A 16,154-nucleotide genomic window follows, 5' to 3' on the forward strand; every position below is an offset into this window, starting at 1 on the left:
TGTTCAGCAAACGAAGTTGCAGTCACCCGGTCAGCACTTTCTTCTAAGGTGGCTTTTATTTTGTTGGCTTACAAGGCAAACATGGCTCTCCCTTTCAGACGGGCAACGCATCAGCTTAGTGCCCCAGCCCAAAGAAATTTTCTAGTCACAGCAGTAATTTTAGAAGGATCTAATGTCAGCCAACAGAGGAGAGCCTTTTGTTAAATGGATTATCACAAAGCCAGAAAAGCTGTGAAAGTAAGAACACATCCAATGAAAACACGGAGGTTTCTGGGTAAGGAACTGACCTTTACAAGTTTCACAATCTGCATCTCTGGACTGGCACAATGTGATTGCTTTGACAACAGTGCCTGGCAGTGCCAGGACACAAGAAGTTTGTACCTCCGGTTGGGCTTGCCAAAGTGGTAGGTAGCAATTCAGGCGCTAGTAATTTGGCTTTAAATGTCTTCTGTGCTGCGGAGAGCATATACTGGACTGACTTGTTTCACAATGACTTAAAATAACTCATCTTTCCAGGAAGATCTTTGGTTGGGCCAGTTAGGGATTTTCTTTTCATACTCTTCACCAAACAATGTAGCTTTTGTTAACTTTTTAACTTTTTTTCCCAAACAAAAAAAGATTAATAAATCTTAAAGGGACAACCCCAACAAAGTCCCCATTATTTTTCCTCTTTTTGTTGCTGTTGTGCCTGATGGGTGCCAGAAGTCCATATGACTTTGCTGTCCTCAGAGGGCTAGTCTAGGCTCTCCTGAGGGAGGACCATATTGCTTACACTTCCACAAACAAGTGTTTGCTCAGGAGTGAAAGTGGTGTGCTGCAAGAGATGAAGTCTTAAGTGGAAGGTCTAGAAGAGAGAGAATGTATCAGGAAATCCAGTTATGATTCATGCACAATGCAGTGTGAAAATGCCAGTTAGTGTTGAACTGACCCACAGTGAAATGCCTTGATTGAGTTCCAGGAGCTGAAAGGAAGCACTGGAGAATGCCCAGTTTCTTGAATCATAAAGATCTGGCATCTTTCATTTTTAAAGAACAATGAAAGGTCAGTGTTGTCCCGGTTTGGCATGAAAGCGAGTCTTAAAAATACCAGAATTTCCCATTGACTGGGATCATTTTTAATGCTAGTTGATTAGCACACCGGGAACGGTATCAGTCAACCGAGTACTCGATGCTGCGGATGTCATGGCTGCACAGTTTTAAAGTGCAGTTTGCTGTACGACTCCTGGTTTTTGCAAAGGTGCGTTCTGACGTGTTTTTCTCAACAGGTGAGCTGTGCTCGGTCTTACCAAATCATGAGCTGATTTTCATGCCTCCTTCTTAACTAAACCAAAAGACCAGGTGGCCGGTGACTTCCAACCGCCAACCCCTTGCAGTTTATTTGAACCCGGCAGTGCCGGGCTGAGGGGTGGCGGGGCTGCCCCGGCCGGTGCCCCCGGCAGGCTCCCCGTGTGGCTGAGCAAGGCCGCCCTCGGCCGCCTCCCACCGGCGCCTCCGCTCCGTCCCGCGGTCAGGGAACGCTGCGGCCTGCCTCGGCCCGGTGCGGCGGCCGTGGCGGGCGGGGGGCGCCGCCGTGCGCTCCGGCCGCTGCCCGGGCCGGCTGGCGCCGCTGCGCGCCCGGCCGAGCCCCCGGCCCCGGCCCTCACAGACCTGACGCGGCGGGGGCGGGGCGGCGCGCGGCGGCTGCAGTCTTGTCGCTGCCGCGTTGGCTGGCGCGCCCGTCGCTCCCGGCGCCCCCGGCGCTCCATTGGCCGCGCGGGTCGTGGGGGGTGTCTCCCCCCTCCCGCCGTGACGCGCCGAGGGGCGCCCCCGCCCACATTCCACAGCTGGAGCTGTCCGGGACCGAGCGCCGATTGGGGCGCGGCCCGACGGCCGGCCGCGCTCCTCGCCTCCGATTGGCGGCCGCGACGGCGGGGGCGGGGCCTGGCGGGGGCGGGGGCGTGTCGCGGCCGCGGGGCGGCGGGGGCGCGGCGCGCAGCTGGCGGGGGTGACCCGCCCGCCCCGGTGCCCGCTCACTCCCGGCGGGGACGCGGCTTCAGCACGGTGCTGGGCCCGGCGGCGGGGCGGGGAGCGGGCGGGCGGCTCCGCGGCCCATGGGAGCGGGCGGCGCGGCGTGAGCCGGCAGCCGCGGGTGGGCAGGGGGGGAGCGCGGGGCGGGGGGGTCGGTGGACCATCGGCCGGCGGGGGTGCCCCGTTGCTCGCGGCCGCTATGGAGGTGTGCGAGAGCGGCGGGGAGCAGCCGCTGCTGCTGCACTGGGACCGCAAGCTGAGCGAGCTGTGCGAGCCCGCCGACCCCGACACCCTGCTGTGCCACACGGTGAGGAGCGGCGGGGGCGGCTCCTGGGGGCGCTGCCCGGCCGGAGCCGCCGGGAGGGCGGGGGTGGGATGGCTGAGACGCCCCCCGCGGGCGGCCGCGTTTCGGGGCCCGTGGCAGGGGTCGGGCCGGGCGCCCTCGGTCTCCCCTTGGGGCGGGGGTGGGTGCCGGGCGGGTGAAGGCGCCGTGGCCGTAGCCCTTCGGCCAAGCGGGGCTCGTCCTCAGCCTCTCCCTGGGCCCGCTGCCGTACCGGGCCCGGCCCCCCGGGGGGAGCGAGGTGCCCCCCGCCGGGCGTTGGGGCCGCGGCTCGCCCCGTCTGCCCAGGGTGTCACAACTTCCTCCCCTCTGCGGCCGGGCGCAGCCGTTGGCGGCTCCTGGCAGTCGGGGTCTCGCACCCGGCGCTCCGCCTGCAGCCCCCTGTTCTCCCCCGCGCTGGCCGGGAGCCCGGCCCAGGCCGCGCCGCTTCCCTGCCGCGGGCAGCCCCCTCCCGCCCGGGGGTCCCTCTTCCCCCTCATCCTCTGACAGCTTCTCCCGGCGGGCCCGTCAAGGGTCGCCGGCCGCGTCTCCTTCTCCAAAGCGAGACTCTCCCGGCATCGTCCCGCTCCCCGGTGCCCCCCAGCTCGGCAGGGAAGGGACAGAAGGCCCCGGTTTGTCCCGGCAGCGGGGGAGGGATGTCGTGAACCGGGGGGCTGGCCTGCCCTGCGCTCGGAGCCTGGTTGTTGGCCATCGTGCCAGTGTCAGAAAAGTTGACTGTCCTGTAGACGTGCTATGAGAGATCTTCTAAAGACGTTGATGAAATCCTTGTGTGAGTTGCTTTAAGGACCAGCACATGAAGTTTTGATGTTTTTTTTTCCTTTTTTTTTTCGGACTGGACTCCCCGTATTTTTGTTTGTGCAGAATGCATAGTTAGGACAATCCTAAGGAAATGCATCTTGTTATCTCTCTGCTCTGTTGTTTCTCTGTTAATCTGGAGGCTTTTTGCAAGCACCAAGATACAACTTTATATAGCTGTGTAGGTGCAAATCCGAAGTGGAAGTGAGCTGGACCCCTTTGCACATGGAAGTGTGCGTGGAAGACTCCTCAAGTTCGCTGTTTGTGCAGATCACAGGGCAGGAGAGCTTGGTGCAGTTGTCGAGCATGTGCTCAATTGGAGACCCCGTGTAGCATGGTGGCGGTGACTAGCATGTGGCAGAGTACCTGAGGAAAGGTGCTTGGCAGGTGCTGGCCCATGTGCTGTGTTTCATTCTTGTACGTTAAGAGAGTGCTGCACAAGTACAGCCATCCCACAGAGAGGGACCAGCCTCTCCTCGCGGGAGCAGTGGTGATCCCACGGCGCGATGTGCGGTGAGGCAGCGTGCTGGCACTGTGTGGAGATCGTGGTGTTAGCCTTGAAAGACAAACAAGGAAAATCTTACTTGTTGCGTACGGTATGTGGTGGCCTTACTGATCCGGGATCGTATCCGTCACAAGCTCCAAACCTCGTTTCAGCAGGAAGCAAGCCTGCTGCACGCGTGACTGTCTTTAAACATTGTTTGGCTTCTTTGTCTTTGAAAATTCATGGGCTTTCTTGCGCAATGTGTATCTTCTGGTAGATCCGGGGGAAAGCAATCATATGGTGGGTTTTTTTTTTTTAAAGAGCCAGCGGCAACACTCAACAATAGAAAGCTCTTCCTTCAAACAGCTGTTTCCTTGTGTTTTTTCTTTAACGAGACACAGTCTTTAATAAGAGGAATGTTGTGAATCAAATGAGACTCTTCAGAGAGTTCTCCTGCTCAGATTTTACAGTTGTACTGGGACATTTCCTCCTGCTTTGTTTGGATACTTGTGATGCCAGTAGAGTTGTCACTCCTTACTTTTGTTTTCTTATTTAGTGTTCTCTCTTTTTTTTTTTTTTTTTTTTTTTTATAATTAGTGGCCTGAAGGAGATCCAGTGCTTGAGCTAGAACTTGTGGGTAAGGTAACATGGATATGTGTAGTTTCAGTCCTATTTCAAGGAGCCTGGGACTTGGTTTTAAGTGCAACTTGACAAACAAAACATCCTGGCTGTCCGCTGGATGGAAATGTGGTGATTTTTCCTTCTGCTGTTTTCAAGTTTTATTGGTGATTTTAAGCTTCAAATGCTATGATAATGTGTGTTTTACAAGAGGCAGCGCATAGCTGGATCTGCAAAAATTTGGGTTCTGACCCCTTTTATTGGGAGTAACAGTCTACCATTGAAGTCAGATAAAGAATATGAAATCAATTCATCTTTTACTGAAAGAAGCTTTCAGTAAAAAAAGATAAAAGCAATGCTATGCATAAAGCAGGTGTAGTAAGGATCGGGGGGCGGGGGGGGGAAAAAGCAGGTTTTTTGAAACTAACTTTCTCTAGGGGGAAAAAAAGCACATTTCTGCCTGTTGAACTTTTTCTTTTGCAAAGTGCATCCTGCTGTGAGGAGGAAAACACTGTGCTTGATATCATGAAACACAAGTTCTCCATTTACCTCTGGCCAAAACTTCATAGAATCATTTTTAAAAACAAAACAAACAAACAAACCCTCTGAATGAAACATCTGTTCTCCTGGCTTATGCTTTCCATCTGGGAGGACTGGTTTGACCCAGCCGGTTCTCCTGTGTTTGTAAACTTTTTGCAGGGTGTTTCTGAAAGGATGGTGGTGATGAGGAGACCCTCCTGCGCTCTGTCCGTGTGAGTGCCCACCACTTGTGCTGTCATCCTCCCGGCTGAGGAGCACATGCGCTATGGCATCTTCTGGTCTTGGCACACTCCAGAGGTGTCCCACGGCTGAATGTGCAAGTCTGCGTTCAAGGAAACTTCTGGATGGGCTTAGGAAAGGTGCCTGGGATAGTCACGCAGCCCGAGGAGTGTGAGCTGGACTGGTGAGGGGGAGGAGGGAGAAAATGATGATGACTGAGGGGAGAGCTCACAAGCAGGAGGAAGGATCAGGGTCCTTTGGCAGTTGGACCCGTGTGCACAGACAGGCAAGGGTGAGAATTCTGAGCCAGCTGCCTTTTGTGTATTTAAAGTTAAAATTTAACTTTTTTACGACCAGAAAGGCTGTTTGTGGGTCTGGTTGATTTGAAGCTAGTAGACAAGTGTGAAAGCATGTATACGCTTACAAACTTGACCTCTATTTTAAACTGTTCCAGCCTGCCTTAATTACCAGGGCTGAAATCCAGCCTCTCTGGGGATTTGCATTTCTCTTTAACAGCTGATGATTTCACCAGCGCCTGAAGCAGCGTGAGGAATGGTTCCCTCACTTCACTGGCACTGTCAGTGATATCATCGACTGTTCTGGGAGAAAGTGGGACCTAGAGGAGCTCAGCTCTGGTGTTGGCAGGCAGCAGTCCTTCAGGTGGCTCATTAAAGTCTTCACAGTTTATAGTAATCACCAGATAGCTTTATAGTGGTTATTTTTCCAGACTGGCTTAGTTTTCCCTCTAAGAAAAGGCTGAAAGGTTTCCCAGAGGTGTGTTCATGGCATATGTGACGAGTCTGCATATATAATCTTCATGTGCCCTGTAGCTTTTTATGATTGTGTGTTGGTAATACTGTACCATTGTATAATACTTGTGCAAGGTATTATTATGTAAATGCTTTTTCTTTTTCCTAGCAGTTGAGCAGAAAGGAAGCATAAAGCCTGCCACTGCCCGAAGGGAGCAGAAGCATGGCCAGGTTGCAAACTCTTCACCTTTGCTTCGCTGCTGTTCCTTCCTTTAAGACACAGGCAGGCTTGAAGTGGGAGAGCTCTGCTTGCAGTCATGGGTCTCCGTTGGAATTGATTTGCAGTTGTACATGGCCCATCTGGGATAGCATCTTCAATGACAAACGCCAGATCTGATGCAGATGGATAAGTCTGTTGACAAACATGCTGTGAAATGCCAACTACCTGTCCCGTTGCTGGATGGGAGATGAAAGGCAGATGGTTCTTATTGAGCCTTTGACATTTAAAAAGTTGTCCTTATTTAATACTGAGGAGGCTGTCTTTTATCACCCATTTTCATGGTTATTTTAACACATTAGCTGCTGGCTGCTGCTTCCAGATGGTAGCAAAATGCAGCTGAATGGAACTATGACTGTGATCTTGGCATGGCAGATGTAGAACTGCAGCTGCCCTACGGGTATGTGGAGGCAGTGGCTGGCTTAAATGTTCAGGTCTGAATTCCCAGATGTCATGTCCTGAGCGTCTTGATGATGAGTGGTTAACTGGAAGATACTTCAAACGCTAACTAGCCCAAATTGTTTATTCTTTAAAGAGCCTGACTATTGAACTTAAAGTTCACACGAAAAAATTGAAATGCCTTAAATACCACATTGCTAATGCCATTGTCTAAGCAGTGTTTGAGCTCAGCAAGCCTGTTGTTGTGTCATTGGTGATGCTGTGGGGAGCTCAACTCTGGAATATGGGTGCAGCATAGGTTGGCATGAGTGGAGGAGGAGTCCTAGGCCTTGGCTACAAAATTGCTATCTCCCTGCAAGAGCAAAACCAAAGCATCCACCCCTGAAGGTTAGTTTCAGGGTTGTGATTGTCATCTAAGATGAGCTGGGGAAGCTTTGAGCCGGCCTTCTTTCCTCAGATAAAAATTGACCATTACAAGCCTCTGAACCTCACCGGGAGCTTGCTGTGACTCATTTCCTCTGCCACAAAAATGATGGTCACTGTTAACTTCATGTTCTGATGACTTCTGCAGAAATGCTGCCTCTGAATGAGCTGCCAGGGATTGCCTCTAGTTTTTGCAGTATGGCAGTGGCAATATTTAATTTAAATGGATGGCAGTGCTTAATTTTTACAATCCATGTGTATTTAATTAGAAGTTGAGGTTACTACAGCACATACGGATTTGGAGCTGGCTGTACCTTATTTCGTGGTGGCTGCATGTAGCTCTCAAAAGGCTGTTGACAATGCAGTTTGATTCAATTTTTCTTTTTTTTTGGTGGGGCCAAGGTACTTCATTATTTGAAAGTGGGGTTTGGCCTGTTGCCCATTAACAAGAAAGCTGAAATCTCTCATTCTTTCTTCTCTATACACCTGCATACAGAGGACCAGACAGCTGACTTCAGGTGAAATATTTGTAAAGTCAGTACCTTCAAGGATTTTGCCAAAATCCTCCAGTAAAGCGGGGATGTGTGAAAGTAAGATTTTTAAGTAGTTGTATGCAGACTTTGTACAAAGCAGTCGTGTTAAATTTTGAGAATGACTTTCTGTATTAAAAAAGAAAGGTCATAACTGCTGAACAGAAAAACTAGTTTATTCAGTGCCTTGTGCTGAAAGCTATTCCCCCCCCCCGTTTTCTTCCCAAATTTAAATAAGAAAACTATTCTTGTTTGCTAAAGGACATGTCAGGTACTCATAATGGGTCTAAAAGATCTACAGTTCCTCTAAAAGCTGAGATAAACACAAGTGGGATACTTTGAAACTTTACCCTCCCATTTTCTGACAGTTAACATTAGAAAAATAAGGGTATTGAGTTGCTGGCTGATTTCGTTTGGACTGGCTGTAACTGTATAGTGAAGTGCTTGATCTGCAGTGAGGACAGGAACTGGAAAAAATGTTAGTCTGTTCTGGGACTGACTTTGAAGCATCGTAGATAAGAATACGCCAGCATTTAATGTACAAAACCACTATTTATTTTTTTTCCTGATGGATGTGACTGATCTGGAGTGTCCTCTGCAAATGTTTCCTTACTTTGGAAAGCCAGTCATGAAACGTGGAGCAGGTCCTGTGTGATAACTGGGGTAAAGGAATTCCATTCATGGTGTTACCAGTCAGGGTTTTCCTGTGTCTGGAGTTGAACTTATCTACAGGGATGGGGGAAACCTGTGCTCTTTGCAGGTCTCTGTTCTCACTGTGAAGAGTCCCTTCTTTGGGGTCTTTCATAGGTGGAAGTTAAGACAATTTCTACTGTCTGGGGGGGGTGGGACGACCAGTTTTTTTATTAAAAGCGGTCTCACTTTTTAGGCTCATCTGTGACTGTGGAGGAGGCTAATTGACTAGCTGCAGACCTCAGATGGGGATGTGCTGTTTGATTTGATCTTTTGGTGTCCCTCTTGTTTTCTGATGCACAGACTTCAGCTGCAGCAGTCCACTTGTACCTTATTTCTCCTCCTCTGCAAGTCCGCCTTCATGCTTTTGCTTGTACGCTGTGAGATCAGCCCATCTTCATGCCAGCTGTGACAAATAAAATAAAGAAGTCTTTGACCAATGTACCGCCAGCTCTGACTGTCTCATCTGTGCTTCTTGCTGTGTGGCAGTCACCTATACCACCACCTGGCAAAGCCACTTTGTGTCGAAGCTGTTGGACAGATGTGGGAGGGAAGTAACTTCTGCAGAAAAAAATTGGCTTCTGCACCTTAGGAGCCACTGTGTGCAGCAGTACTGTGCTGTGGTGACGCAAGATGGTGCCTCTGGTCTTGGGGGGCTTGTAAGCTTCCATTAATAGGCTTTTTTGCAGAGCTAAGCTAGAGTGAATGTGCTCAGCTTTGTTATGGCAGGAGCAAGGAGCTAGCACCTTGTCAGCAACACGGCTCCCATGGCCCTGCTTGTTCAGTGTCTTGACAGCTACTAATCCTTCTGTGTCACTGTGGGCTCGGTTTCTCCTGGTGCCTCTGAGTAATCTCTGGGATACTTGGTTGTTGCTTTGAAAGTGAAGAGATGATTTTTGGAAAGTAGCTCTCTGTCTCTGACCGGCGAAGTTATCTTGCTGGCATTGCACTTGCAGATGGATGCTACTTTTTTTGTGCTGTATCCAAATATCAGTTATCAGGCCCTGCTGCCCTCAGTGCTGTCTGTATTCCTTCCTCCCTGCATCTCCAAAAGCTGTTTTCCTTCATTTTGTAATACTTGGTTTAAACATCCATCATCTATTTCATCTGTCTTGGGCTGCTTCTCTCCCTTTTGGAGAAGGATCATTTTGTGGGTGAGACTTTAGCAGTTATTGATAGCCAGTCAGATAGGGTGATTAACCTATCTCAGTGGCCTTTTTCACAGGCTGTGTTGGTTGCTTACCCTGAGCTTACGAGGTCCTCTCTTTAACTCCTCCCTATTCCCTAGAGCAGCTTTCCTTTTCCAAGGGAGATGGGTTCTGAGTGGTCCCCAAGGGGTGCTCTCACAGGAGAGCTCTGCATCTGTTTTTTCAGGGAGGACACATTTCTGTTGTTGTTCCCTGTCCGTCTCTCTGAATCACGGGGATGAGAAATCGGTGCAATCTGGATGCCCTTTGGCTGTGTTTTTTCTGGGTGACAAGACTTGACAGTGCGGTTCTGCACCTGGATGTAACCGCAGGCTGTTGTGGCAGCTGCTTGGGAGCTCACTGAGTTGTAAAATGACTTCCTTGCAAGAAATTATCTTTCGAGGGTATCAGTTCCCTCACGCAATTTACCCTGCAGCGGCCTGGGTACTGGTGCTGACGTGAGAGGACGGATAGGAATATTTGGCTGGGAAGAGTGGTGGAACTGCATTTTGGACTAAAGGAATGTGCAGTGGGAACAGTCCAGGTAGCTTTACTGGTTGTGCTTGAGTGTAATCCTGATGTGTGCATGCATGTATTTATTTGATTCTAGTGGAGTGTTACTTTGCTGTCACTGGAAGGAAAGGGGATTACCTGGAGGAGGCAGTTGTTCAAGGATCAATAGGAAAAAGGGTTGTTTGAGAAAAGTGTGGGTATGTATCAGAGAAATGGACAGACGTTTCAAAGAAGCACTGGTGCTGGATCCAGCCAATGGTACTGCCATCCCTCCATGATGCCAAGTGTTGGTAAAAAGTGGAGGCTGTCTTGGATGCTAAATTGTTTGTCTTCTATAAAAGTGACAGAAACAGTGTGTGAAAAATAAGCTTGGCTTAGGGCCACATTTTTACTGGCAAATATGTTACCCTTTCACCTCACTTAAGCAAGTAATAGGCAGTAAAGTAGATCAAAAATGGTGAGGTTTAATAAGGCATAGCAGAGATGGGCATTGTGTCTGTTGTCTCCAGTCTGAGGTGCTAAGCTCTTTGTAGCAAGGACTGTCATTCTCTGTCTGAGAGCTGACAAATGTAGCTTGTGACCACAGAAAAGAGGGTCACTGAATTGAGTTGTATCGGTGCTAAATGTGTGCAGTAAGGATATAAATGCCCTATCAAAAAAGGAGTGCTCCTTCTCATGAAGGTGAGTAGAGAATCAAGAGAAGGCAATATGAGAAAGTAAGGAAAAGTTGGTTAAATGGGATAGACCTGAATTACTGGAGCTGTCCCCATAGCTGTCATCCATCCAAATGTGTAGCTTAATCATGTCAGTGACCTCTCTGTGCCTTCACTGTGTCTTGGAATCTACTCTTTTTTTTTTTTTTTTCCATCTGCTGTTAACCAGCTTTCAATCTTTTGTATGTGATCTGGCTCTGCTGTGGCGACAAGCAAAAATCTAATGGAAAAATGCGACACCCACTTCATTTCTTTCCTCTCTGCCAAGGAAAAACATTCCCCTGCAGCCACGCTGGGGCTGGCTATGTCCTTTCATGCAATCTGTTAGTCATATGTGGTGAGAAATAGAGACCAGGCTGCTCTCATAACCTCTTAGGGAGCTTTGGGCAGGCACCTTAGGGAGCTTCAGACCTTCTTCCTTGCAAAATCTCATGTGTCCTGAGCAGAGATGCTGGAGGGAAGTGAATTGGTGTTGGTGGAGGCTTCTCCCCTGTAGTAGAGGGGCAAAGAGCAATATTGCTGATATGCTTTAGTGGCTCACCTGGAGTTGTACATGCTAGGCTCACTCCTCTCCTGCAGCTCTGCCAGGACAAGCTCTGGCTGTTTGGTGACAAAGCACTCATCTCCCAGCACTTGCTGGGGTTGTGGTTGCCTGCAGAGATAAAGTGTGTGCTCCCTTGCATGAGATGGGTTAATCTGCAGTAAAGAGGTGGAAGGTCACTTGCCCTTGTTCTTCACCGATGAAGTTGAGTGCTGCCCCTGATTTTGGATATAAGCAGTCTTCAGCTGTGGCAAAATGCTTTTAAGCATGTGGTGACTTGCAAAGCAATGAAAACATCTTTAAATTGCTGAGATTTGAAGTCTCCTCTCTAATTTTACTTCTCCGAAGTTTGAGTGCTGTGATGCAAAGGTCTGTAGAAATGAGTGGAGAAAGAGCCAGGCTCTTTACATCACCACATGACAGGAGGATGAGAGAAAATGGACATCAATTCAAGTGAGAGAAGTTCAAACTGGTAAGAAAAAACTGCTTTGCTGTGAGGATAGCTGAGCACAGGAACAGGCTGCCCAGAGGGACTGCACCATCTCCTTCCTTGGAAGTTTTTGGAAGACTTGATGGTTAAAGCCCTGAGTAACCTGGTCTGAGCTTAGCACTGACCCTCCTTGGGCAGGAGTCTGGGCTAGAGACCACCTGAGCCCCCTTCCAGTTGGAGCTGTGCTGTGGCTTCTTCCACAGCAGTCCTGGCCCCAAGGCACTGCCTTGCTTAGGTTTAGATACGGCATTTCTAGGTAGTAGTCTGATCCCTGAGTTTTTCATGTCCACATTAAGTTGCTGAGAGATTGAGGTCACTTGATTTTGCTGATTTTTCTTAGGAAACCTGTTTCTGATGACCACAGTTTCACAGAAGCAATGGTTTTTGGGTTTTTTTTGCAGTTCTGATTTGGATTTACTGCAACAGGGAGAAGGAAAGCTGAACTAGGTTCCAACCATCCTGAACAAATGCTTCCATGCAGCACACATGATGTTCAGAGTGGTGTGTTGAACATGTGGTTTGTTTATGCCCCATAATTTTGTTCAGGATTTTCCTGATTAAATTCTGGGTGCCTTACCTACTTACTCTTCTGTCATATGATATGACTGTGTAAGAGCCTACAGTATTTGTTTCAAGGGTATTTGTCTTTATGCAACCTCATACCTATAAGGATTAGCTACTACCTATGTTATTTCCTTTTTGTGGCTAACCCTGAAATGGTAGGTGTGTGAAGAGACTGCCCTGCATAGTCCCTGGTGTGACTAGCTCAGAGGAGGTTTTGTAGACCTAAAACCTGAAAAATAGCCAACAAAAAACCCCTAACCCAAGCCCTGAATACCAAGCTGGGTGTCTGTTCTTTTACCCTTTCAGTCCTGCAGCAAATTCTGTGCACAAGGGGAAGCTTATTCCAAGGCTGCTTTTTTCCCAGTCTCCTGAAGGTTTTTCTGTCGGCTTCAGTAATCTGCTTGCAGTGTTTTCATTTTGTGTGGGCTATCTGAAAACGTGTATTCTCGTTTATGGAGCTTCTGGTACCCACAGAAGAGATTTGTGTGAGTATGTATAGAACCAAAGCTTAAGAGCTGATCTGCTCCTCCAGCTTTTCTCGCAGCAAAAGTGGTGATGTGACTGTTGCCTTTGGGGAAGGCTTGTGATATTACAGACAGCATGAGATCTTCAGGAGGAACCAAGACTAAGAAGGTCATTATTTCTTGCAGCCACATACCTGGCTTTCTTGGATCTGTCCTGGCTAGCAAAGGATGAAGAATGAGGAAAATATGACATCTAAATCATCCACTTTCATACCTCCTAATATGAGGCAGTGGCTGATTTTCTGTAAAACATCTGTCTTTCTCATCACGGGTGTAACTGGCCTAGTCATCAGCAGTGATGGTATGTCTTTCTCGAGCTCCTCAGTGCTGCAGCTCCCTTCCCCTCCTCCTCTCCACCGCTCCCCCCACACAGCTGTATGTGTAATACAGGGCTGGGACTGGTGTGGTGCTTGGGGCAGACTGAAATGTATTTTTCAGAGAACAGACATAGAGTTGTGAGGTTTTTTTAAAAAAATAATTAAAAATCAAACTGACCCTGCCTTCACTCAGCTCTGATGCCTCCCGCACTCCCTGGTGAAATGCTGTGGGGCCTGAGGGCTCTCTGGGGATGTCCCCTTCAGCTGGCTGTGGGCCACCCACCCTTCCTCTCATCGGAGAGCATTTCACCCCCTTGCCTCTCCAGACCATTGCCTGCATGTCTGCCTGCCCCCTTCCCTCCCGGCACCCCTGAAGGAGCTGAGGCTGAGACTTCCTGGGAGGCTCTTGCCCACAGTTACCAAATTGATGACAACAGCTCTCCAGCAAGCCGGGGAGGGCAGGAGTTGGCAGCTGCTGGAGGGCTCCAGATGTGTGAGGGCACTGTGCCTGTGCCACAGCCCTGCCCTCAGGGTGCCCAGCCGGCTTGCCCCGCCGGCAGCTGGACGGCCCCGGTCAGGCATGACTCCCTGAAGAAACGGGCATGGCAGAAATGAGCTTTGGTGCTAATTTTAAGGCATGAGCTTTCTGAATGTGAAACTTGTGTCCTCCTTGTGCCTTGGTGCTTTTGCAGTTCTGTTTCTGTTCATCTGGTTGGCTCCGCCTGGCTTTCAGTGGATGCTGTCACTTACAAGAAGGACCAAAACACAAAGAAAAGTCTTACTTTTGTACTTGCCCAGGGTGACTTGTGGCTTCTTACAGAGCTGTACTAGTTCAGAGAAAAATTTAATCTGAATTCCTATCGACTGTTTCTCTGCTGAGAGAGTGCAACTGTGAGTCTGCTCTGGGACTTGGGAATGTTTCCCTGTTGCTGTTGCTTGTTTGTTGGTTTGTTAAAAATATGTTACAAAACCACAGGGGAAAGATGGACTTAATTTATGTTGCCGTTTCTTCTCAACTACAAACATGTCTGCAAGATAAAAACCAACAAAAAAAAGTGGCACTGACCTTGAAAATTCTGCAGTAAATGTTTTGATTTCTTTTCTAAAAAATTAAAATTACAGGCATTCCATGCTCAGAACATCTTTTGTTTAATGAAAAAGATCTGGAAGAGAGGCATACAGACAACCCTCTCCTCAGTACCTTGCCTGGATCAGCTTTCTGGCAAGATTAGTTGAGGATGAAAGAACCTACTTGGTTTTAAGATGTGGCTTCAGTGTTTGAGGGACATTATGTGATCCAGTAGCTGGGAGGGAGCTACAAGGAACGTCTGGGCTTATTTGATTTTGCTTCAAATTTGCAGGTATTTGAGGGAAAAAAGGAGGTTGGAAATAGAGGCAAGAAATGAGAATCTGCAGAAACTTGCATTGCTGAAGGCCAAGGGAAGAGACCACTGAAGCAGTTATTCAGTGCAGAAAGCTGTAAAGTTCATCTATCAAGACAGCCAGGATTATGACCGTGAATGGCTAATTAACTGTGGCACTGCCATAGCAGTGATTAAAGCATTGAGAAGTAAAATCTGGGGAGATGCATGGAAACCTGGGGCTTGTAGGCATCAGTATGCTACAGTTTGGCTGTGGGCTTTTCATTTCTTGACACCTGGATATCTGAAAGAGGCTAATTTGGGAGAGTTCAAAGAACAACAACCAAAGTAAGTGGTTGAAGTAGCTGGTTTATGAGGAAAGATTAAAAACATTAAATGAATATTGCTTTGACAGGTGTTTGGAAGAGGATGTGGAAGTGGTATGATCAGAACAGTTTATTTTAAGCTCACACTAATATTATTGAAGCTTCTTTCTCAGTTTCATATGATGTATATAAAGTAATTTTCAGTATCAGTACCAGAATAGAGAGTCTATGAAAACTTTGGTTTCAGCTGTTGTTCTCAAAACACACAGATAATGAGTATCATTGTACTCACAGCAAAATCTCTTCAGAGTTTTGTGCTTGGAGTAAAATTATCTTTGTGTGAAGGGAAATATGAATCTTAAGCTATCGTTATGCTACTCCTTTTTTAAACTAATATCCTTCTCTTTTTGCCCCGAGCGATACTTACAAGTTAATGAAGAGCAAAAAAGAATCAGTGTGAAGTAGAGAGGAGCTGATGATCAGCTAAGAATATCCAAGGGGAAAACATCATGTTGACAAGTGTAAGGGTGGTAAGGGGACTTTGTGTAGTATGAAAATTAACCATTGTCAGTAATCAGGTTACAAAACTTCTTGGAACCAACAAACCTGGATAACTGGAAATCCTGATAGGCAGAAAGGTCCCAGAGGAGAAGTTTGGCTTGTTGACACTGATTTTTGTTGGGTCATGACATCATGAGGAAATGTTAGAAAACATTAAGAAAGAGTAAAGGGGAGGAAATAAAAACTATGCACTGGGGATCCTGGCACCAAACATATTTAAAAATACAGAAAAGCTCTTGTAGGATTCCATAGTTAGACTGGAAGGATAACTCTGGTAGATAGGATTTTATGAAAAGCAGATATAGTGAGACAAACCTGATTTCATTCTCTGAGGTAGAAAAAAATTGAAAGAAAATAGAGCCATTTTTCAAGTAATTGGATATTTATTTCATTGTATTGATTAAAAAATTGCACCACAGAATGTGTGAAATTAAAGGGTTTACTCAAAGTAATTGCTAACGGACAGTTGGTGTCAGAGGATATTTTTTTTTTCTTTGAAAAAAGGTACCAGCCAGAATGCTTCTCGAGATTTTCCGTCCATGATCCAGAAGCAAGTTACGTGTCTAGGATCAAAAAATGTGTCTGTACTTACGGGACAGGTGAATGCATTTTGGAAATCTGGACTTGGAAAATGGTCTAGATAAGCAACTCCATGCACTCTGTTACGGTGATTCTGAAGGAAAAAAAAATTATTTAAAAAAAAAAATCAATGTTTTTCAAAATAATTTGTCTAACCTCAGTATACAGTGTTGGTGAAACCAGTGCTACTACAGTGTCCAGTGTCCAATTCCTGAAGTTCAGCTCTTAAAAAAGGATATGGAAGAACTGGAAAGCATAACAGGGGAAAAAAAAGCTAAAAATATACAGGAGTTGGGGAAAAATGCTCATGTCCCAGTCTTTGCAGCACACCCATGTTCTTTCCCTTTTAAACAAAGAACAAACTCATACCCTATACAAGGCAGTGGATTGGGACATGTGGAAGGGTCA

At 47.7% G+C, this 16,154-nt stretch overlaps 1 protein-coding gene across 3 annotated transcripts in view; it reads left to right on the plus strand.

The window, feature by feature from the left end:
- The first annotated feature begins 2,170 nt into the window (after window positions 1–2,170).
- CREB3L2 (cAMP responsive element binding protein 3 like 2) overlaps window positions 2,171–16,154 on the plus strand; it is an 83,101-nt gene continuing 69,117 nt past the window's right edge. For all 3 annotated transcript variants that reach the window (XM_074902024.1, XM_074902026.1, XM_074902025.1), the window contains exon 1: window positions 2,171–2,313. In XM_074902024.1, the coding sequence (XP_074758125.1) occupies window positions 2,206–2,313 (108 nt within the window). In that variant the 5' untranslated portion in view covers window positions 2,171–2,205. The remainder of the gene's footprint in view (window positions 2,314–16,154) is intronic.

The sequence above is a fragment of the Athene noctua genome, chromosome 3 (assembly GCF_965140245.1).
Source record: "Athene noctua chromosome 3, bAthNoc1.hap1.1, whole genome shotgun sequence".
Taxonomy (NCBI): Eukaryota; Metazoa; Chordata; class Aves; order Strigiformes; family Strigidae; genus Athene; species Athene noctua.